This window comes from Chiroxiphia lanceolata, chromosome 2, assembly GCF_009829145.1.
Source record: "Chiroxiphia lanceolata isolate bChiLan1 chromosome 2, bChiLan1.pri, whole genome shotgun sequence".
NCBI classification, from domain to species: Eukaryota; Metazoa; Chordata; class Aves; order Passeriformes; family Pipridae; genus Chiroxiphia; species Chiroxiphia lanceolata.
In genome coordinates, this window is record NC_045638.1 from 33,145,583 (window position 1) to 33,170,731 (window position 25,149).

At 37.1% G+C, this 25,149-nt stretch overlaps 1 protein-coding gene across 2 annotated transcripts in view; it reads left to right on the forward strand.

The window, feature by feature from the left end:
* Positions 1-25,149, forward strand: part of GABRG3 (gamma-aminobutyric acid type A receptor subunit gamma3) — a 315,445-nt gene that overhangs the window by 11,865 nt on the left and 278,431 nt on the right. For both annotated transcript variants that reach the window (XM_032680338.1, XM_032680337.1), the window contains one exon: positions 5,715-5,782. In XM_032680338.1, the coding sequence (XP_032536229.1) occupies positions 5,715-5,782 (68 nt within the window). The remainder of the gene's footprint in view (positions 1-5,714; positions 5,783-25,149) is intronic.

Below are 25,149 nucleotides of genomic sequence, written 5' to 3' on the forward strand. Positions count from 1 at the left end.
ACAGACTAATTATTCTGTTATCTTGAAATAGGGAAAACTTTCTGCACATATTATTTTAAATATTTTTGCTCATTTTTGCAACTGTATAGTTTTCTTATATCTGTTATTTTTCATCCAACCCTTGGTTGCTAGCTTGCTAAACTTTGCAGGAACAAATTCTATTATTGTTCAGTCTTATGATATCACATAGGAACTCCCCCCTCCAACGAATGTAAGTAAAACAAAATGGAAACTTTAGGGATTGACTGAAGAACAAGCCTAACCATTAAGATCTACAGTTTTCATTTCACAACATAATACTGGAAAAATTGCAGCTTGTGCATTAGGAAAAGGTGAAAATGAAAGCGCTGAAGGTTGATTGATAGTGATGGTGGGAAATGAAGATAAAAAGTGATTCGTAATTAATTGAGGGAGTCATTTATGTGCACACTGTCATTCATACTCCTGGACAAAATGGCAACCAAACCTGGCAGGTGAAAAAATGTCCTTTTTGGAGGACTGTGTTCTCATCCTGGTATTGCTGTTATCTGAACTTTCTTTAAAGTCTGCACCCCATTTTTGATTATCCTTTTGATTTTCATTTTCAATCCCATTTTGGTAGTTTGAAACTAAATGTGGGGATGACAGTTCTGTTAGGGTTTCTTTGTGTGTAGCAAGTGGAGAACTTTAACCTCTATATGTTTTCAAGTCCATTCTGTTCCATGCAGGAAGAATGAGGTTTTTTAATTTTCCTCACTGATATCTTCATAGCATCACAGAATAGAATCATAGAATCATTTAGGTTGGAAAAGACTCTTAAGATCTTTGAGTCTAAACATTAACCTAACACTCCCAAGTCCACCACTAAACCATGTCCTTAAGTGCCACATCTACACATCTTTTAAATGCTCCAAGGATGATGACTCAACACTTCTTGTTACCATGTCTTTCTTCAGATGTGGTAATCTGTTGTAAAATAGAGGTGTTTCAGCTGACAACAGTTAGCCTTGAGAAGTGAGTTGTTAGTATAGCTGTTTGTTTTACACGAATAACTAGGTAAATAGATCTCATCTATAAGGACATGTAGGAAAATATTAATAGTCATAATCACTAATGCAAAGTAAAAATTAACACTACAATCACTACTACTACAGTTACTGATAACTGTGTAACGATTTATTACAGCTTTATCCCAATTTAAAGTTAGCAATTTATGTGCTAATGAGATTATGTAAAATATCATTATAGAGTAATTTCAAAAAATATCTCATTACTGTAGAGCCAATCTTGTTAGTCTTTTGCATTCAGAAGTCTTATGGAACTTGGGCAGAGTTTAAGTGGCTGTGTAGTTCTGAAACAGAGATGATACTGTGTTTGCTATGTGGTTGTGTGCCTTCCAAAAAATCTAGTGCTAATTGCTTTGCTTCTATAAATATGTGTGTATTGATCCATAACGTTTTTACTACTGCTGTTTTGTGTAAAACTGGTATAAACCTGGGAGTTGGTTGAACAGTGTAAGAAAGGTTAACTCTCAACAAAACATAATTTTCATTTTATTTTAAAATTTATGAGAGCTCAGTTAGATCTACTCTGTTTAATTGAGCTTCTAAAAAATATTTCTCAATATTAAAATTTTAAAAATATTTCTGAATATTTATGACTTGTGCAGGAACATGAATGCTATTTGGACAGACTTCAAATGTGGAGGAAGCTTTCCGAAGGAAGCAAAGTGGTTTCATTCATTAAATAAGCATCAGTTCTGAATAGTGAAGATCTATCAAAAATTAAAAGATATTTTAAAAGGACATGTTAATTTAGAGTACTAAATAAGCATAATAAAATGACCGAACTTTTTGCACATTTTTTCCCTACATGACATGACATTGTATAACAATCCCTTTTTTGATTTTCTCAGGAGTATTTTAAAATTCTCCTGATTTATTTGTCAAGTTTTTTACATACATGATCAACTTACGTATGTCCAAGAGCAAAGTCTTCATGGAATTTAATGAGATTCAAGCTCAGGTACTGTTTATTTCGCCAGTGTAAATCTATAAAGCAGGACTAAACAAATCCTACAGTTGTCTTGCATGTATATTTATGATCAGAGCATTATTCTAGGCATTTCTGTGTCTTGGTGTCCAGACATACCTGACCTTGCTTTACCCTAACTGTCTAGGTGTTCACCTGTCTTCTTATGTGAGCTTTGCAAGCAGTGTTGAACTCCTGACTCCTGTGGCCAAGTGTGTTTTGAACTGTCTAAAGTTTGTAGGCAACTTTCATTCAGTAGTGCCTTTGCAATGTGATACTTCCCAGGCTAACTGGTATACTAACACTGCCTCTCTCAAAGCCAGGACATTTGGATTAGATGACCTTAGTTTTTTCGGCAGATATTTTGATCGGCTTTATAAATCCACTCCTCAATCAAAATCAACATGTTTAAAGATTAGATGACAGTTATAAGCAGTTGGCTTACCTTAGATAGCACTGTGTAGCAGCATAACACTGCAGTTACTTGGATGTGTTTATATTGTCTTTTAGGGAAAGTTACTGCCATATATTAAAGACTATTTCAAAGAACTGTGAGAAGGTTAGTACGTTTGTTAACAACCTTTAATTGCTCTCCTGCATGTTGTATATACATGGTTCTGCCAGTACTTTTTCTAAGTTTCTGACAGCTCTTTAGAACTATCTTTGGCGTATGCCATTATCAAAGTGGTACTAGAGCTGAGTATCTATTTGTAATCTTATTGCCAACTTTTACCGAGGTATTAACACTGTTGTTTTTCAATCAATAAGACTGTGAGGATTTTTCTAGTGCAAGAAAAAAGGCTCCATCTGCAGTTCAACAACTCCATGTGTGACTTGAATTCCTTCATGAACTGAGCAGTCACAGATTCATGTAGGATACAGAAAAACTGAGCAGGCATTGAAATTGCAGAATCATAGAAGGGGTGAGGTTGGAAGGGAACACAGTAGATCATCTGGTCCAGTCTCCCTGGTAATATAGCTATTTATGTCTTTCCATGAAACTCAGTTTATTTTGAAGATTGTTAGAAGGTGAGTTTTTTCTAAGAAGAAACGATAACTTTAAGAGTCAGTTATTTTCTTTGTCATAATGCATTTAGGGAGAAGTAATCTTGAAATCTTTGCCTCATTATGGTTAGTATTTTGAATGAAAATCTTATGATAACAAATCTGATATTTACACCTGATGATCCTCCCAGCTGATATCTGTTTATATCCATGAAAGACCACATGCAACAAGAACTATACTCTTTTGTACTTTCTTTCAAAACCTGAACACGTATTTACCATACAATCAAATTACACTTCTGTTTTTGACCTCTGCCTAGGAAAACAAAATAAAATAATTCAAAGAAACTTTCAGTCTTTTTGTTGTTATTGTTGTTGTTGTAACAGTATAATAGTTTACCTGTATTTATTTTTTAATTTACTTTCAATTTGAATTTCACTATGAATGTCTGAGGCTAGATGCTGATTTAATTTGACAGAAGTGACTGTTTCTTTGTTTTCTTCTGTTTCAAGATTAGACCTTTACTGTGAGTAAGATCAAATTCTCTTTGGCATTAACAAGCAGTGCTTAATTTTTTTTTTTTTTGCACAATAAGAGAATTTGGCCTGGCATATTAAGGAAAAATTATCATCTCATAATCTATTTATATACTTAACTGCAATGATTAAACAAAAACGGATTCCAAGCACTGTGTTCTGGTCCTGAATTTTGTCCATGGTCCTGCCAAGATTCAAGTGCATGCCAATTTGCATCACTAAGTCTAGTGCCATTGACATTCACCAGAACTCCTTAGCGTTTGACTTCCAGCTAGATAGGTGCATAAACCCTAGAAAGATTAGAGCTCTTTATTCCATGTATTCTATCTCCGTGAAAGAGCTAGCTGTAGTTCCCCGCTATTACCAATTCCTATGTAATGACATTTATTACTGCATTTTGAGGCAAGTCTCATTACCAGAATCCACTAGACTCCTATTTAGTTATTAGCTGGGAACAATTAGAGTTGCTTTAATCAGCTGAGCTTGTTCAGCTGAGTTCAAATTTTCTTTTGCTGCAGGGGAGATCTGAGTTTATCAGCCAGTACTTCAGACAGTTTGAAACCACAACCTTAAATAATCCTGGATGTTCTGACCATATGCAATCAAAGAAGTATGTGTTAGTTAATAAAACAGAGAGAATTGTTATCACCTTTAACCACTATTTGTATCCAGTTTAATGTCTGTTTTTTGCAGCATGGGATATAGTCTTCTTAATGATTCGTACATACCAAAGTCTTACATGACAAGCCAGCATGCCCACTATTTTTAGAACCATTTAACTTTTCAAGTACTTTGAAACTACTTGGCATCTCATTGTTAGTCTGAAATTCGGGGGATGCAAGCAAAATATACTTAACTTTACATGTGAACATTCTTGTCTGTCTTTAGCTTTGTGCTGGATGGCTTTAGACGAATTGACTGTTACTTACCAGAGATAAATTTCCCACGAAACCACAGAATTTAACTGTTCCTCACTTCCCTGCGTAGTGGTTTCTCGGAGGAAAGCTTTCTGAGTTTTGAGTGATGTACATGCATTTCCTCATTCTAGGGGTCTTGGGGGTTAGGTGCAAAAAGTCCAAGTTCAACATAGTTCCCAAACTTCAGCAGTTTGAATTCTCTCTGGAGATTTTTGAAAACCATGGAGAGGAATAGGTGCTTTGATGGAAAAGACAGGTGTCTGACAGTAGCCGTTGGCCTACTAGGGCCAAGTTTGCATCAATTCTGACTATACAGGTTGGAACAGCATTTATACTTTATACTTAGTTTTGAGTCAGCTAACCCTGGAGAAAGTAAATCTCCAAATTAGATCTCAATTTAGAGCTTAATGTGTACTCTGTGGGGTTGGAAGAAGGGCAGCATAAGTAAAATAATGAACGTGCCTTTCAGTGTAAGAGTGGCATTATTTTAGTGTTAGGTTATGTCACCACTAACAGGTATCTGAATAATGTTCAGCAGGTACACTGACACCAAAGATGCTAAAAGAAAGATAAATCCTAGTGGCCTAATCAAAAGGAAAAGGTACAGAGCTTGTCTTGGCTTATTAAATACTGGAAGTCTTAAAACATAGAAGACCTTGTGAGAAACGTGCATTGACTAAACGAAATCAAATTCAAAAGCCTTTGGATGAGTGAGTGCAAAGGCAATGTGGACTGAAGGGAATGAGTCTAAATTGAAAGGAGAAGAGTTGCTTAGGTTTAGCTAATCAGATTTCATAGAGATTTTACTCTAAGTTAGGAGGATTTCAGGGCTGAGAGATGAGATGCAAAAGTCTGGAAAGATTTTTTTAATGTGGAACAAACAGGCTAAAGAACCTGTGCGTTGAGACCAAGGGAAAAAGGAATGTGCTGCATTATTTCTAGTTTCATGTCAGTCATCTTAGGTTTTGACTTTGAGCTACTGTGCTTAGCACTGAAAGGTTCTTTAGCAAATTGCTGCTGAGATAAATGGGGATCATGATGATAAAGTGGTACAGCTTTTAATTTATGTCATTTTTTTGTTGTCGGGTAGGAGGAAAAGAACTTTGTCTTCCTGAAAAATACATAATCCGTATTTCTCAGTAGTTGTATTTAAAAAAACCCCACTTTTGGTTTTTGGGGAAGAAAGTATTTAAAATGATTACTTATGTTGTCTGCAAAATAATATTAATTTTTTTTTCTCCACAGTAAAACCAACAGTTATTGATGTTGACATTTACGTCAACAGCATTGGTCCTGTATCATCAATAAATATGGTAAGTGACTTGCTAACAAAGATTTTTATCTGGACTTTATGCTGATCTTGGCATCAATACTAGCTTTTGAAAAAGGCAATAAATGCCACTGAGATAAGTTGTTTTGATTCTGATTTAGTTCTGTTTTCAGTATAACTCAGTTTTTCTCTTTTGTGTCTCATCAAGAGAAGAACAAACCTACAAGCAATATTATGCTCTGTGTTGTCTGTCACAAAATGCTGGTAGATCTTCAGTGGTAAAATACCTATTTTAGGGAAAAATAAGTATGAAGTGAAGCAATTGTCAAGGAAGTTCTTGAGTTGTTGTTTCAAGAGGCAGTTGAATATACGGAGCTTCATAATGCGGAGTTAATGAAAGCCATCGTATAATAACAGTATATTTATTTGAAATTTATCATCTCTTCAGTGGTTACTTTTCTTTCATTGAGTTACCAACAATCCTGAACCCTAAAGTATAATTTTGAAGAAGTTGCGTATAGCTGTACTGCATGGAGAAACTGAAAGAGTGTGACAGTGTGACAATAGTGAACCTAGTGAAACCCGTGGTTGGTGAGTTACTCCAGGTCATTCCTCAGTTCTGCAGCAACACATTCAGGTTTAGAAAGCAACCTGGTTTATGTAGCTCTGGGGAGTTATGGGTAACTGTGGCTGCTTACAGAACTTTCAAGTTTGAATTCAGTGTATTATTCCTTTTAGTGTAAATAGGGGTGATTTTTTTCTTAACTGTACCAGGGTGAATTTGTGATGATACTTTTGGTCTGTGTTTGGCCCTGCCACCTGTGAAGGCTTTGCTGTTTCCCTGCCAAGTTATGGGAAAACAAGCACTGATAAACGAGAAAGTTGTCCTTGAAGAGATAACTGTTTTAAACAGATAAACTGTTTTAATTGGTATTCTGTGATTGGCTAGTTGTCCTCCAAGGTCGCTTGAAGGAGAGATTGAGGAGGAGGAGGAGGAAGGCTTGCCCCCAGACTCAATTAAGAAAGACCCCCAAAACATACTGCGCATGCGTGAGGGGATTTCCGAAGTTCTCATGTGTGCGCAGAAGAGATGCACTTACATAACCGGGAGGTGGGACTGAGGGCCTCGGGCTGGGCAGTGCTGGCCACACCTGGGAGGTTGTGGCCACTCAATAAATTGTATAAAAAGCAGATAGCGCTTTCTTGGAGGGGAGCTAACTTCACACCAAGGACAACGTTGCCTTTTGGTGGGGACGCCTGCCAGTGTGTGAACTTACTGACTCTCCAAGGATACAGCTTCTGCTATAGGGAAATTATAGGCATGCTAGGTCGGTAAGATAACTTTATGGGCAACAGCTGGGTAACTGGGGAGATCGTACTGGGGGCTTATTTCTCTCCTCCTTCCTCCTTTTTGGGTTTGTTTGTTTTGTTGGCCACCCCTTGGTAATAAATATTGGTTTTTGTCAAGCTTGCAACGGTATCTTGGTTTTCAAGCTTCAGTATGTCTCGAACCCTTCCCTAATACATTAACACAGCTTGGAAATGGAGGACCAGTTACTATATTACTGTACTTACAGCTCTCAAAATAATCTCTTCAAAGCAATTTTTTTTTCTTTTTTTACAATGTGCAATGTTCATATAAGAACTGAAGGAATGCACAGCACATATGTTTTGTAATTTTGGAAGAAAAGCTCCTGAGTTTGAAAGGTAGTCATTCAGCGTTATTCTTCGGTTTTGCCTATATACATGGAAGAAGCATGTCAGATATTAGGTGGTCAGGGACTCCTATGCATCCTGGCAATGGAAAATCTGGCAAGTAAACAGAATAAATTGTGTGCTGGGAACACCTTGTCGTCATATTCAAAGACTGTGAAATGGGTTGGTCATATTTCATGTGAAGCACTGAATGTCAAGTAATGGGAATACCTGCTCCATTCTTGAACTAATAAATAGATAATTATCTTGCCCTTCCCTGATGGCCTACCAGAATGACTTCTTCAGGGAACGATTTATTGGAAGGTTCTTTGGCTTGCATTTACTCTAGAATGGGAACTCTGTTCAAAAGCAATGAGGACAGTGGTGAGGATGCTTACTTCTCAATGTAGTTTTGCTCTTTGCCCCTCTGAACTAGCTTGTAAGTAGGATTTTGTGGTGCTAGAAATATACTTGAAATAATAAGGAAATATTTGATTAGAATCACTTCAGGTAGAAAGAAGTAAAAAATAATAGAAGAAATCAATGGTTCTTGGAAGATTATGGCACAGTCATACTTATCCATTAACTTTGAGTATCTTGAACTATATCCTATGGCACCAAGATAGAAAGATGCACCCAAATATCAATTTTAAAGAAGTATACTGTATCTCTTTGATAGTAGATGGTCTTATTAGGATAGTTAATTAGCGTATAGCATTGCAATAGTTCTTGCTTACAGCTGAAAAAAACTACATATAATCTGTAGAGGCAGAATGATAAGTAAAACAATGATGAAATCTAAAATGTAAGTATCTGATATTTTTAGGACTCAAATCTGCTTAAAGCTATGTTTAAACTTTTGAATAGAAACAGACCTTATTTCAGATGTGCTTGTGGGCAGTATATCCCACTGAAACTGAATCTGAACTAGCTTAGTACTTTTCAGTTTTACTTCTGCTTTCAAACTTAATTATCAATATAGGAGGTTAATTATGCACTCGAATGTAGCAAACTTTTGTCCAGAAGCTCTGTTACTTTGGAGTTTGTCCAAACTTATGTAGAGAGCAGAAATGAAGTCTCAAATTTACAATGAAGATGGGAAGTCCTCCTCACAAACCTGCAAGTTATTGTCCTGTATGATGACTTGTCTCTCCAGTGGCAGAACTTATTGAGGAGCTTTTCTCTCCATTTGTGTTATTTCAACTGTTTGGCTACAGTATTCAGTAGCTCTGTGATGGTCTACTAGAAGGAAAAATCAAACACTTTTTGAATATAAAAATAATGATAATTTAAAACATAATTTATTTATTTTTAAGTAAGCAATTTTTCATGTAGACTGCTGAAGCATGGGTACACAAACAGCTGAACAAAAACAGCAGCTGGAAATTACCTGTTTCAGAGGAAGAGAAAGGAAGGAACCATCTTCAGTCTGATACCTGTCATATAACTGAACTTTCAAAGGGAGAAGAATGTGCATGAAAATCCCATTTCAGGAGATTAAAAAAAAGAGAATTCTTGCTAGAATATACATATGCTATATTGCTCATCCTATCAGGAACTTTTAGCTTTTCTCCCCTAAATTATTGTTAAAAGTTGAGCTATTCTATCAAGGTAACTCAGTAATGTGGTGGTTGATTGAGCAAAAAGGAAGATGATTACATTAATTTCCATCTCTTTTATTTCAAGAGTGAGATCATCAACACATACAAGGTGAACTTCCCTGCCGTGTAGTTCAAAACTCAGACCTTAGCTCAATTACTTTTTTCTTAATCTGTAGCACTTCTGAGGGCAAATCATGTGGAGCTGCTCTAGAGATCAAACTCTGCAGGTATATTTTCTGATCAGTTCTCATCAGTAATTTTCATCTAGTGAGAGAAACCTAGGAAATAAAATATTAAGATGTCTCTTCAATGGATGTTCACCTGAATGTTCAAACCATTTTTGTAGAGTAAAGCTTTTCACATTAGTAACTGTTGTATTTATAATTAGATTTGTGTATGAATATTAATATCTGACTCTTTCTTTAATAGTCAGGAAAAAGTTGCTATCCGACACCTACTTATAGCAAAGGTAATCTCAAATGAATTGTATGTGAATACTTGTGGACCTAAGGAAAAGTGAGTCCTCTTAGACTGAGACTGGAAGTGCGGTAAGGGCAAAGAATGTTAGGGATCCCTTCAAAAAGGCTTCAAGCCAAGGGAGAGATAGTGTTCAGCGACAAGGATGGCATAATGCACAGGAATATATGGCTAACCCTGCATTCCAGACTTTTTGCCACTTCACCTGGTCAGTGATTCATTTTCTAGGTACTCTCAAAAATGTCTATTTTAAACCTCAAGATTTCCAGAAAAAAACCTCAGGAGTGATTGTGAGACAGTAATGTAGTTGCTCTTCTATTAGAGACTCATCATTGTAATACCTTTATGATAACAATAGAAACTTGTTTTCTGGATAGACAGTGGTGACTCTTCCTTTGTCTCTGACAGAGGAGATTTCTTTGGGGCATGGTTTAAAAACCCTGATATTAAGAAATAGTGATTGTGTAAGAATAAACAAGCAAAACCAGGCTGAGGCTGATACTAGGAGGTAGTTCCAAGTGACAATGTCATTAGAAACCTTGAGTTGTAGCATGCAAGATTTTATTTCAACCTTTTGTGTATTTAAAAGCTTTGTTATATCTGTAATCTAGCCTCATCTCCTCAGATGGTAAGATCGACGGAGAGATAGACAACAGGTTAGCTAAGGCATATAATGCTTTTGGAAAACTCCACAAGAGAGTATGGCGTAATAAACACTTAAAGAAAAGCACCAAGATCAGTGTTTACAAAGCCATAGTCTTGTCTACTCTCCTATACGGCTCCGAATCATGGGTCATCTACCGCCACCACCTGCGTCTCCTAGAACGCTTCCATCAGCGCTGCCTCCGTACAATCCTTAACATCCACTGGTCAGATTTTGTGACCAATACATCTGTACTAGAGCAAGCAGCTGTCACAAGTATTGAGGCCATGTTACTGAGAACGCAGCTGCGATGGGCAGGGCACGTCTCAAGGATGAAGGACCACCGCCTCCCTAAGATCCTGCTCTATGGTGAACTTGCCACTGGCTGCCGCATGAGAGGAGCCCCGAAGAAAAGATTCAAGGACTCCCTGAAACAACATCTCAGCCTTGGCCATATTGATCACCATAACTGGTCTACTCTGGCCTCCAATCGGGAGGCCTGGAGACACACCATCTACAACGCAGCTGTCTCCTTTGAGAACTCACGCAGGATCACTCTCGAGGAAAAAAGGCAACGCAGAAAGAACCGTGTCTTGCAGATTACACCATCTAAGGAGTCTTTCTGCTGCGCCTTTTGCAATCGGATATGTCTATCACGTATTGGCCTCATAAGCCACCAGCGTGCCTGCAGCAAATGTGGATAGTGCCTTCCCAAATCTTCGTTCGCGAAGCCTAGCCATGATATCTGTAATCATAATGAACATGCTTCTACTGCTGTTAGGGATCTTCTAAATGGATTTTTTTAATGTTGGTCTGTTTTTTTTTTTAAATTCAAAAATTCATTTGCAATCTTGTTTTTATTTTTTCCCCATACTTCATATTGTAAAACAGGTGTATGAATTCCATATCACTCATTTTTCATTTCTAGTGTCTTTTTTTTAATACTCCCGTTGAAAATGTTGTCTGGGAAGCATATGATTTTGCATTAAAATCCATGATCCACTTTTTGTCAACCATCCAGTTCTTGTCAATAACTATGAAGGTTTATAAGTTGCCTTACAAAGCTTAGTCTTAATGTGGCTTACTGTAGCCTAGTTTCTACAGATAAGCAGTACTAGCTTGTGTATAAAGGAACAGAGAAAGAAGAGACCACCAGTACGCATACTGGGAACTAGACATAACTGCTGGGGAAAAAAATCCCTTAGTAGTAGTTTTGTGAGACAGAAATGTAAGCACACTGAGTTTACATAGACTGTTAAATGTCAATGGCATCAAAGGCTGAGTGTTTGTGTGCTCACACATACAGTGTTAACTGAGCAGCTATGAGAATCTGAGGCTGCAGCACAAATTGCTGATGAAGGAAGAATTTGACACCTATATGGTTTTTGCAACTGAAATGTCATTTTAACACAGCTGTACAGAATGTATGTTGAAGAGACAGTGTGAGAAGCAAGCTTATAAACTGTACTTACTTGTTCATAAAAATAGTAATTGGTTATCTGCTGGATAACATGCTCATCTCTTTATTCTCAGGTGTTCTTAAAGGGTAATTGATAGAGTGTTTCTTTTATGTATTCCATCATTTTTTTGTGTCTGCTCTCTAGGCTATGTCATATATCTATATGGGCACTGTATTTCCCTTTTGTTCAGTTAAGTGTTGTAAAATAAAAGCAATTTTTGCTCTATTTTACGCCTTAATGTATTGGTAGACTCCTTTGAACCTCAGTTTCAAAGTGCCCACATGCTCATTTTGCTTCTACGCTATACACAATAGGCATTTAAAAGAACAGTCTTGATGTGGAGACTTGTCTAAAATACTATTCAGAGTTTATAATTAAGCCTGAATTTCTTGCATAATTTTAGTCTTTATGTCTATTTACTTGTTAGTTAAAATTATTATTAGAACATCTGCAATTACAGAAACATGGTGAATCTTTCCATAATAGGGCAAAGCTACTTTGTAGCCAGATTTCATCTGTTTTTTCAACCCACTGTGTAGCCCCAAGTATTTCCTTTACAGGCATCTTCCCCAAGATAGTGCAAGACGCTGTTGGAGTGCAAGGCTGATGATACCCTATTTATTGTTCACTTGGAGTGTGTTTTTCTAACTGTATTCCACTGTCTTAACTAATCTATTTATAAAGCAATTGTGTAGAGAGGTGATTTCTGTTATTTTTGAGGAGTGAGTTTTCCAGTTGGTGAGTTAAGATAATCTCTAAAATAATGAAATGCCTCAAGGTATTTGTATTTTTCTGTGCAAATTTTACAGGCTCCTTTTTTGCTCTGTGACATAAGAGAACACTCATGTCCTAGATTGAATTTTAGTTTGAGTGGATCTGTTTATTTATGAGGACTAAGATACTCATTGTACACTTAAACATTTTGCTAGATTATGATCAAGTTACTATTCTTGTTTCCAGAGCATATTTATATACTGTCATTAAGTTTAAACCACTCATGATAAAAAAGATAAAAGTGATAGAAAACTTTTAAGATTAATGGATTTTTCGCTGATAAAATCAACTCACAGACTCATTCCTGTTGCTTTAAACTCTGGCAGTCAATGCCTCACTATGAAAATGTTTCTGAGAGGTAGTAGTAATAAAATGAAGCTATGTGTGACTTGTGTTCCAACATTGAGCTTGTGAGAGGCTCATATAATCTCAAAAATGAAGCAGGCTGGAAAGGAGGAAGCTAGAGGGGAAAAAATGAGCATAGATTGATTTTTTCACATATATCACCTTGTCAGCTTCTACTTTTGTCTTCTCTAGAGCCCCACTCAGTGTAAATAAAATAGGGCCTAGCAGCTAGAGACTTGGATAAAGGCCTTAGGCCGCCCCTGTTTGAGGTGCAATGGGATGGACTAGAATTATATTTTTCTGCAATGAAGCTTGAGTGCTTTGAAGTGTAGCAATAATAAAAATAAAATAAAAAGAATCAGAATTCAAAAAGATTGTCAAATATCAATGGACTTAGCTTATTGTTGTCTCAAAAGGTGTATGACAAATGAGCAATTTACTTTAAATGTCTCATCTGCTCAGTAATGGGCATTGAAAAAAGATCTGAAGAGCACTGTTTTTTCCCACAGCTGAACAGTGCTATGATATCTAACAGGTACCTTCTCTTTGAGTGAATATATTAGCCTTCACACAAAGAATGGTAAGAAGCTCCTTTCCAATCTGGTTCCAGTTTTTATAGCTTGATTTCTCCCACTTCAATAACCTATTGCTTGGGCCTGCAGGTCTTAGGCTTTAGAGTAAGTGTACTCACTGTTACTGTTCCTTCAGAAAGGAACTGCTGTTGCCCTCTTTGTCTGCCCAGGGCTACTTAGCTTCACGTTCTTTATTGCCAGCATTTGGGAAAGTTAGTTTAGAAACACTATGGCTAAACTGCTGTAAAGGATATTGATTTACTTTAGGGTAAATTGATGACCACTTTGCCTAAATCAATTTCATTTTTGAGCCGTCAAGTGTTTATCAACTTTGTTTTTGAATTTGAGCTTTCCATGATTGCTCCATGAAAGAGCAAATTACTTTTGTGTTGACCTGTTTATTGGATTCCTGAATGATATTGACATAATTTAAACCATGGTTTTGAGAGTTTGGTCTTCCTTAGTTCTTTCAGTGATGGATTTATCCAAGAAGCAAATGGGTGTTGCTGATTTGTTCTGTAAGTAATAGAGCAGTACTAAAGAGAAGTTGTTGTAAGACTTCATGATATAACTTTCTGGAAACACAGATCTAGCCATCACAGTATCCATAGAGCAATTCCAGTGACATTATAAATGTGCTTATAGTTAGGAAGAAATAACTCAATATAGTGTGACCCCATATAAACCCTTATTGGGTCACAGAATCATCTTCAGTTTTCTGTAAGTTTAGTTTTGGTTGGTAAAGAATGAATACTATCCATCAGTGTCATTTAAATATCAGAACAATACTCTTCATTTTTTACACCCTTATTGCAATGAATAAAATCCATGAAGAACCCACGTTACTTAATTATTTTTTTTTCCCACAAGAGAGCTTGTTATCAGTCTAATTGGACATAATTTCCTTTATTGTCTCATTGCTGAAAAATAAGGTTTAGAGAATTATATTACCATTTCACTTCAAGCTTTTTTAGTGAACATGTCTTTTACTCTTTAGCACTCTCAGACATGCTTTTTCTGGTACAGATAAGGTATTTCTGCTGAATGACTACACTGAACTGAAGAATAATACAAATGCTTGGTTTCTGCAATTAAAAATGTCTACAGCATGCAGGGTTGTATCTGTATCCCAGCACTTCCATGCTTTTGCTAACATCGTACACCTTCCTCTTTTAAAATCAGTCTTGATTTATTACTTTCTTGATCTGGAAAGAGGACTTTATGTAGTCAAAGTAGTGATATTCTAGGTTGTTTATTTGGTTTTGTAGGTTTCTTACTCAAAGTTATTTCCACTTCGGTCTTTTTTGTGTCTGCTTTTCCTTAGACTGTTAAGATATAGGTGCTTATGCTATATACTGTGTTGTGTTGGACTAGCTGTTTTCTACACTTAAAATGTGTCTTGAATGCTGAAGAAATTTGGTGAGAGGAAGCTGTTATTATAACTATTATAGCCTTTTGTGTATACACAGAAGCAGACAGTTTTGACCATAGAGCTTTTGATGTGTTTAGTTAAACATCTTAGATACTACAGTGGAGTCACTGCATTAGAACTAGCAACATATGTTTAATGCTAATATAATAATTTTACTAAGTGGGGGGGGGTGTGTTAAGTTACAGATACTATTCAGGGGTCTGGGAGATTGAATTCTGAAGGCTGTTGTGAGATCCTTAAACCAAAGAAACTGCTGCCTTCCCTTCTGACTGTTTTCTGTGCTAACTCCAGGGCTAGCTGTTTGTGCTCAGAACTTATCTAGGAAACTGCATTCCTTGGGAGACTTGGGAGCAGGGAAAAATGATTCTTCCTTTCTCTCAATTGCTTTGGCATATTTTTCAAGGAGAACGGATTTTCAGAAGTACTTAAGGAACTTAATCATATGAGATATTAAATACATAGCTTTCATACCTTTGTGAGCATGGACCCTCTATTTGTCAAGTCAGATGTATGAAAATTACAACAGGTTCACAAAGGGTTTGAAGGTGTAAAGCTCTTTCTTACAGTGCCTAGCTTAACATAAATGTCAATGTTGTCAAATAGTTACATCAGTCTGAGTTCCTCTTATATTTTCCTTACATAGATAGTGAATACTTGATTCAGGTGTGATTAGAAATTTAGAAGAAATCTGTATGATTCCTGGCACTTTTGGTAAGTATTCTTCTTTAGGAAATCAGGTCTTAACAAAAATATGTGCTAACAATAAGGCTGTTGTACCTGTTATGATTTGAGATTTAAAAAAGCAAAGTTTGAAGGAAGGAATTTAGGCCAGATATTAGAAAGAAGGTGTATTTGGAAAAATAGAGAAAACACTTGGTCATGCAGACCCTTCATCATCTTATCATAGACACACTGTCATGTAATCTGCTTCTGTATTACTATTCTTCTATGAAGCCAAAAGTTCCTGTGAAGACTGTATGCAAGAAACAGAACAAATGTGACACATCACAAGGAACTGCAACAGAGGAGGAAGGACAAAAATGGTTGGCTGCTATTTTCAGAACATTTCATAAGACAACTATGCTGTTTCAGACCTCCTGGTTCTTTTTCCCAAGAGAAATTACTAAATTCTTCAAAAGAAGGAGCCTGGAAACTAAATTTCATAATTGCATTGAATATGGAAAAGCACAAGCTCAAAAAAGGTATTGCTGTTGCGGCTCTGTACAACTTGTGCTCCTGGTAACCTCTACAAGTTGTAACTACTTGTCACTTTTCCTGTCTATTGCACTTTTTTGTGCTTCAGTTGTCTGTACTAACCTTTATATCTATCGTCTCTTGATTAACGTATCTTATTTTTACCCAGAACATGTTTATCTCAACAGGCTAGAAATTTGTGATGTCTCTCTTAGATAAGAAAAAGAATACGTGTGCACAAGATTTTGTGATTTTTTTTTTCCACCTGTGTTGTTTACCCAATAAGAACAAGTTACCTCTGTTTTCAGACCTTGCCTCTCAAAATCATTCTTGGAAACAATAGCTAGTGAACTCAAGGGACAGTGAGCTTGGCTGATAGTTCATGTTTGGTAAAGTGTGTTGGCTAACTGAGACAAAGAAATAACTGCCATCTGCTTACATACACTCCATATATCACACTCTGACAGCTTTGTGCTTTCAAATGGCTTTCCAGGTAGATATTTCTCCCAGGTGTATTTACTGCAGCATGTAGAGCATGTTTTTTTCATTACCTAGAAAGCCTACAGATTGAGGTTGAATTACAAAGTGGTCAAAACTGTGAACTGTAGAAAGACATGACCCTAGGATTTCAATTTATAGAGATTATTATATTGTAATGAAGTAGTAAGTATAATTATGGTATTGTAATAAAAAAGCTTTTTTTTTTACTAATAATGCCTGTTACTTAATTTTAGTAACTGCTTGCTGGTCTTCCCCATTGCAAATGGAAATGAAAAATTTCCTTCTGTATCACTTGTCTGTCTCAGTCTTGGTCTTCATTTCTCTGGGTGAAATTGTCCCTTGATCACATGCTCAGTAAACATCTGGCCATCTTTAAGGCAAAGCAGTTTCAATTTTCCTAAATTGGACTCATGCATTATGCAAACGTTACTTCATTAGACACTGAGATGAGCTATCAAGCTATATTGTTTGGTCAGAATAATGTAGGCTTGCCTCTCCTCTCAATGCTGATTTGAAATCAGACTAAACAATTTTGGACAAATTCAGTTCAGGCAATCATTTTTGCTTGTGATTCAATTAGGACATACATAGTGATCGAGGTAATGCAGTCAATGATTTTTCTCTGATTTATTCCGATACCTATATGCGATGTGTGAAATAGCATAAACAATAAAAGGCCTAAATTAGACTCTCAGAAAATGAATGGAACTATTCCAGGCATAAATTTGAGCCATGTTCTCCTAAAATATCCCACACTGAGAGGCTAATTATAAGACCCCACAGTTACCCAAAGTTGATTTTGGCAGTAGAACATATTGGATCCTCACTGCCTTCTGTCTTTTCTTTTAATTTGCCACTGTGTGGGGAGTGCAAAGTGAAACACCAGTAAATTAGGGAATTTCTTCTGTGCTGTATGGGTTGAATAAACAGGTGATGTGTACAGTATCTGCCTGGTACAGGATCTGCCTGATGCCTAATGTTTTGGTCTGAATTCTACAGGGAACCTAGTTTCTCACCTGACATAAGTGGCTGACTGCATCAATATAAATGGAAATGTGCAGATCTGTGGCTAGCCTACTGCTTTCGTATTTCTCTTTGCTAAAGTAATTTCATTGTTTCAGATTAAAAGGTTAGGTATTAGGAGTTTTATTTGCATAATACTATAATTTAGTATATTACTCTTTTGTAGAGGTAATTAAAAAAAAAAAGAAAAAAAGAAAAGACTGCAGTATTGTCTGATTGCACTCACCTGAAATCTGTTATCTTCACTGTTTTCCCTGCAATATATTCTCTAAGTCTCTGGCGTCTGAAACTGTATTTATGTAAATAGGGCTGAGCATTTCTTTGCCATCTGGATGGTACTGTAAAAATGGTATAAAGAAAAAAGAAAGTGAAAACAAATATAGGAAGCCTAGGAGAATGTCTTAAAAAGAGAAAACTAGACCCATATTTTGAGAGCTTGCCAAACTGGACCAGCACACAAAGCTTTTGACAGATCATGGCACAGCTAGGTTAGCTAACTGCAAAGAGGAAGATTAAAAGAATTACCTGGGAGTTTCTTTTGGATTTCAAAAATCTTAACTAAACTGGTATTGTGTGAATGTTCTAGCTAATGGGAACAATGATAGCTGATACACTGAATGGTCAACTTGTATTCACTCTTTGGTTTAGCCCAGATTTATATAATATGAAAAATTTGCTGACATAGCAGTGTCAGACTGTGACTTCTTTCAAAGTATCTCACCAGAAAAGCCGTCAGATAGAGTATGGATTAAAGGGTTCTGCTCATAAAGCCCACTGTGCTCAGAGAAATCAACAGCTGGGTATAGCTCTTCCGTAAAGATATAACTGTGCAGTTATATTTGCTGCATTGTGCAAGCAAAACCGTATCACACACTGTAAGAATAAGCTTATTTAGTAGGAAAATTATAAATATCAATTTACTTCTCATACAGAAAAACTTCATACTTTCCGAGTGTCCTGCACAAGGAATGCTTTTTTATGCTGTTGCTAATATATCTTAGCCCACACAAATATATAGGCTGTGATACATATCAGCAATGTCTCAAATTTGAAACTTTCCATAGATCTAGAGTTGCAAGGGTCTTTGTAAAATGCTTGAATACAAACGTCAAACAAACTAGCAGACAAAATCTTAATTAATAAAATGAGGGACATGCCAAAAATCAGTCAGCTCCTAAATGAGTCACCTGATTATGCCGAGTATCACATGGAAGCCAAAGTCAGGAACTGGATTTGAAAGTGCTTTTTAATTTTTTTTCCTGTCTCATTTAGCCTTACAAGGCTGGCTTCTGTTTTCATTCAGAATTTGAAGTTCTTCCATGGTCTCCATTTGTTTGAACCGAGTATTTCCAAGATGAGACCAAGACAGGGTCAGTTTTACACAGAAAACTGTAGATAATTTTAGCCCTACCTAGTAATTTGCTGCTGTGGAACCATCTGGGTTATAAAACTGAAATAAAATGCTGAAATAACGGTATAAGGACTTGGGGTTGATGTTATAATCTAGTTAAACATCATGTAATATGTTTCTTATAAAATACTGATTTTCAGATGAGTATTATTAAGATTTGGGGTAAAGTTTTCAACAGCAGGGGATGACTATCAGCTATGAACTAGTGTCCATCTGTTTGCCTGTTTTGCCTAGTTCAACTGAGTTACTCTGAAGGTTGAGTGAGTATGCAGGGAAAGCTGGTGTATTGCTAGAAAGATAACCACACAGTCTAGGCTTGGGCCTGGATATGCTTAATCCGAAAGAACTGTACAGGTGTAGCCCCAAATTTCTTTACATTCTTAACGTTAAACTTCTGTGAAACCCAGTGGTGAACTCTCCTGGTCTTTGAAGAGGATGGCAAGCAAAGGTGTATAGTTACTGGGAACTAAGGCAGCTCAAACAGAGCTCACTGTGGAGGAACTAATATTTTGACTTTGTTTATTAACCTACAGAAATGATGATATGGTGGCATGTAATATGTTATTTTTTATGTTAAAAGCTAGGAAAGTATTCACAGAAGTTATATTTGAAGACTTTTTGGGGTTGAAAAGTCAAGTTATGGTTGATTTTTTTTTTTCCCCCTCATTTGTGCTCAAGCATTGATAAAACAGTCCTGCATTTCTTGATAGTCTGCTATGGTTTTGCAAAAATAGTTCCTCCTTCAGCATAAACAGATTTTCTCTGATCTGAGGCTCTTGTGTCTGTACGGTGTCTGTACAGAGATATGAGAGACTGAAATGTTTAATGTTTAATGACTCAAAACAATTGGACATTTGCAAAAAGCAATAGAGTGCTTTGCTGAGGCCAGTTTGCACCCCCCAACCTAAGTGGAGGAGGAGAGTTTTTTGTGTGTGGTGAGGAACCTCTGATCCGCATAAACCAGTGGGGGTGTGCACCTGCCACAAGAGATGACCATGACAAACCAGCCTTTGTTTAGCAACAAAGTGGGTTTTGAGCCAGACAAGGGAGAAGGCTGATAAGAAACAGATCTTGTGGAGGTGGGATAATGCTTTTTATGATGCCAATGTCCTCCCTTACACAGCTGGCCCAAGTAAAGAAGTCCACTCCAAAAGAAGTATTGGGAGATTCACATGTAGGCCTGAAGGTCTTCTGATGGGGCATAACGGGCTCAACTACACTGATGTGAAAACAGCTGTGATGTCTTAGGGGCTAAGAGCTGTCATGTCATGTCTAAGGGGCTTAGAAGGGGTCTTAAAACCATCAAAGACCCCAAAAAAAAACCCCCCGACTCAAATTTGGGGGCCTTTGACCAGGGGACTGTGCATGATCCACAGTGTTGCAGAGTGTAAAACTCCCCTTCCAATGGATGCACCCGGGCATTCCCATCTGAACCTGAAGGTATACTAAGCCACTGAACTTTATGTTTGTGGACTTCTCCCACCCCTGATGGATCAAGACTGCAACCACCACACATCGAAATTGCAACAATCATCTCATTGCTGGATCAACAGGTGGTCATATCTTCCACTATCTACTCTTATCCTTTCTTTCTCTTTCTTTTTCTTTTCCTTATATATTTTCTTAGTGGTATCTTTATACTTTTATATTGTTGCATTTTATAGATATAACCAAGTGGGCTACATACCTTCTTCCCATTGCAATCAAATTTTTCTAAAATAAACCATATATATCCACACTGGACAGTATTGTTTCACTCTGATCCACCCCATGGGATCTATTAACAAGAACTTCAGTTACCCTTGCCTTCACGGGGCAGGTTGTAACAGGAGACAACAGGAGGGTCTTGAGGTTGAAGCAGCAGAACGCTACTCCAGTAGGACTGGATGCTTCTTCTGTCAAAGAAAATTTAGTATGATGTAGGACAAGATGTTTATAGCAAACTTCTCAAAATGGCTATTAGTTGGATGGTCCTTACTTTAGTAAGCTAATTTGATACTCTGTGTCCTGATATGCAACAGTACAATAGATACTAAGGAGCATTGAAAGTATGTAATTACATGTTACCTAATAGAAATTATTTGGGAAAAAAACCCCCAAACTCAAGAAAAATTAAGAAAATCTTGTTTTGAAAATTAAAAATTTCTGTGAGCTTTTCACTTACTCTCAGTCACAGAGGCAGAGCTAATGATGAGGACTTTTCTGAAACTCTTTTATGGGAAGATCATAGAATCATAGAATATCCTGAGCTGGAAGAGACCTGCAAGGATCATCAAAATTTCAACTCCTGGCCCCGCACAGGACAGCTGGAAGAATTCCACCATGTGCTTGAGAGTGTTTTTCTAGCGCTTCTTAAAGTCTGTCAGGTTTGGTGCTGTGACCACTTCCCTGGGGAGCCTGTTCCAGTGCCCAACCACCCCTCTGGCTGAAGAACCTTTTCCTAATATCCAGCCTAAACCTCACCTGACACACAATTCGGCCTATTCCCGCAGGATTCTGTCTCTGGTCACGAGAGAGAATAGATCAGTGTCTGCCCCTTCTCTTCCCCTCATGAGGAAGTTGTAGACTGTGATGAGGTCTCCCCTCAGTCTCTTCTTCTTCTCTGGGCTGAACAATCCAAGTGCCCTCAGCCGCTCCTCATACAGCTTCCCCTGCCAGAACCTTCATCAGCTTCATAGCCCTCCTGTAAATGCTAATAGCTTAATATCTTTCTTATATTGTGGTGCCCAAAAACTGCTCACAGAATTCAAGGTGAGGCTGCAGCAGTGATGAGAGCAGGACAATCACCTCCCTCAACTGGCTGGTCATGCTGTGCCTGATGCACCCCAGGACAAGATAAGTGTTTGGTAGCATTTGATATATATTTCTCAGCATGTATTAAAACTAAGTGGAAAAGGACTTTCATGCCATCTGAATTTTCCTTATATTTCTCTCTTTACCGTATTCATAAGAACCTGTTTTCTTACTGAACGTTTGCATCGGCTACAAACGTTATGGGCTCTCCTAGGAGAGCTAGAAAATAGGGGCTTCCAGGTGGTGTTACTTCTGTGCACAACTGAAGACCACTGTGTCTTGGCCTCATTTATTGATTTTCTTCTGTCTGCAGCTCAGAGATTTAATTTCTTCTGCAATGAGGCATGATTTAAGTTGGGCTTTAAATCTGGTTGCTGTTTAAAGAAAGTGTTTTGATTTCTTTAACAGCTCAGTCCTAAATTTCTGGTATGGCCAGTGAAAGTAGCTTTGAGACATAAAAAGGCGTCTTTCACCGTACTGTGTCAGGTGAAGGTGTAGTTCCATCTTTGGGTGAAATGCTTGAATTAATCTTAGTTTTACCACATAGTTTTGTATATCTGTATAGATGAGTATTGGAAATGGCTAGGGATCTCACTTTCTGGTAGAAATTCAGGGGGATTTTTTTCACACAGAATCCAATAGGTATTACCTGACAAAGAGTTCTCAAGGATGGATTGCCTGCATGTTTGTTGACTTCATCTGTTTCAGGACTAGTTTGAAACAAAAAAATAAACTGGACAAAAGAAAGTTACCTGAAACCCACTCAGACTATGCCAATATGGAAATGAACCTGCAAAAAGTGTGGCAAGCCTGCTCTTGAGCAGAAGGGCTGCTGGGTTCTGGGAGCTGGTTGATGAGAATGGTATTTGCTTTTGTTGTTTTTTTTCAGATAACCGTAAACTGACATTTCTCATTTGAAACCCTGTGAGTTCCTAATAGCCTTTTAAAGAGCAGTTTTCTGCTCAGGAGTCAGGAGAATTTCTTGAACTTGAAGCGAAATACAGTGAACGATTAAATATAAAGGCCTTTCAGCTGGAATGCTGATCAGGGTTTTTGCCCTGCCTGGAAATGAGATAGAACTTGAGCTCAGGAGTTTACTACAGAATCCTACCCAAACTAGGCAGTTAGTGGTTGGTAATTAGGTTGATTTTGGGTTTTTTACTACTTTGCAGTAATTTCCATTAATATTTGCATCCCTCTTAAGTGATTGTTGCAGATACTCAGAGACAAAGGAACATAACTTGAATTTTCCAAATGTAGGAAGTGTAATTCATAGTGATCAGAAAACTGGATGAGGAAAGTAACCCAGTTCATATTTGAAGGGAGACACTCTGATACAGTCCAAATAACAGCCTGTAATCTATATAATTTATGAAATGCTGTTACTTGGGCCAGTGCAAAGGTTAACAAAAATCTTTCTTTCCCCCTAAATATTCTGATACAGTTAAGCAAGATGCACTTCCTTGAATAAAGAGGATAAAGACTTGGGTGGAGGTTCAATGTGATTTGCTTGGAAGGCATATGACATATGGTAAATTCTGCATCAGTTAGGAGTATGCAGTTGTTGGAAGTAAGGCTCTGCAGCTTTTTGGCATGTAATTAACTCCCTGCTCACTCCTTGATTAAAATTAGTGCATTATGAAATCAGCCTGCAATTTTTAATGTCATTCATATGAGTGGTCAGAATCTGTCAGTCTATAGATGCAGTTTTCTATTTTCTATAGTATACATCTTGCAGAAATTAATTTTTTATCAGTCAGTTATTGATTATAACACTTGCAATAATGCTTGCTTATGAAGATACTTTTCTATCCAAGATATACCCTTGTTTGGCTCTGTATTCTCTTTCAGATAACCCAAACTGGCAGACTTATCCAATCCATAGCTAAAAGGCAGAGCCTGAATATAGTATGAAATACTGCTTTTTTTCTGCTCCTCTCAACAGATTCTTTGCATATCAGTGCTATTATTCTAATTATCTGTATTTTCCTCTCAAAATTTGTGTATACTTTTAGAAGTCCTCTGAAGTAAGTATGTTGATGTTGTTTTGTTTGGGTTTTTTTTTCATCTAGAGGACAACTGTGTGGTAAAATTGCTGTCCCCTTGCCTTGTTGTTCACTTGCCTTGACATGCCTCGCCTTGCCTTGCCTCATGTCACCTTGCTTCACCTCTCCTCGCCTCTCTTTCTTTCTTTTCTTTTAAGCTCTGCCAGCAAGAAAGTGCCATGAAGCCGCTCTCTCATTACCCTTAGGTGAGATGGGGAGGAGAATCAGAAACTTGTTGTTTAAGATAAGAACAGTTTAATAATGGAGAGTAATATATAATAATACGAGTAATAATAAAAAGGAGCAATAATAATATGAAAAGGAAAGGGAAAGAGAGAGTTTTGCTCTTCGTATGGAAAGTTGAAATATTTTCTAGAGTTCTCACGTAGTTTTGAATCTTGAATGTGTTTGACTTTTTCTGATATAGTTCAACTATGCAAACTATGCTCAGTTTCAATTTTAAATGGATCAGGTGCATGGCAGCATGGTCCTTTCTACCTCTATTATTCTATAATTTTGTTAAGCTAAGAGACTCCAAGAGCCTTGCTGAGAGGATTTGTTGATTTGCCTGTAAATGTTGGAAGGAAAAGACAGAATCACTTTGCATCTCCCATCTTTTGTGTTGTAATAAGCAATTCAGTCTGCCAATTACTCCCTCTATAGACTGTGTCCATAAAATTTTGTTAGATCTTTTTTCAGCAAGGAAATAGTGGGAACACTGAGGCCATTCTTATGTCAGGTACACAAGGCACAGTACAGTCTTTTATATCAATCAAGTATGGAAGAGCCACTGCTGACTGACAGAAGTTGTCAATGGAAAAAGTATTGGTTGTTGTCCTAGACATAATACCAGTAATGCTTCATGATGGAGGAAAAAAAAGTTGTGCTATAAAGACAAAAAAGTGTTGCCATTATTGTGGAATTTTTAGATGTGTCTTCAAGCTGAGGGATATTTGTACTCTTACAGTCTCAGTTGGTTTTCTGACCAGAAGAACCTTTCTACATCATGCTCTTATAAAAATTATAAAGTTACAGCTACATTATAGTTCACAGTAGCTGTTCTGACACTGCTTTACAGACCACAAAATCCTATGCTTGTTCTTAGCAGCTGTATATTGATTGTCTAGGTTTTTGTTGTTGGTGAACACTGAGTTGAAAATGCTGTTCTTTTTGCAGTGCTACCTACACTAGGAATACAATCTCTGCCTGAGATTTCTTTGTCTAGAGACAATAGCTTGGTGCCTGAGAGGAAGCATTAGGTGTATAATGGCAGCAACCAAAACTAAATTTAAAGAGAAGAGAAATCTTTCAACAATTAGAGTTCTGTGGGATAGATTGTGGATCAGCCAAATGTACAGGTTTGCATAAAACCCTAAAGCCATGCTTGAAGACACTGTTTCTTTATGTATGGCAATAAAAGATGAAGTCATCCCCTAATTCACTG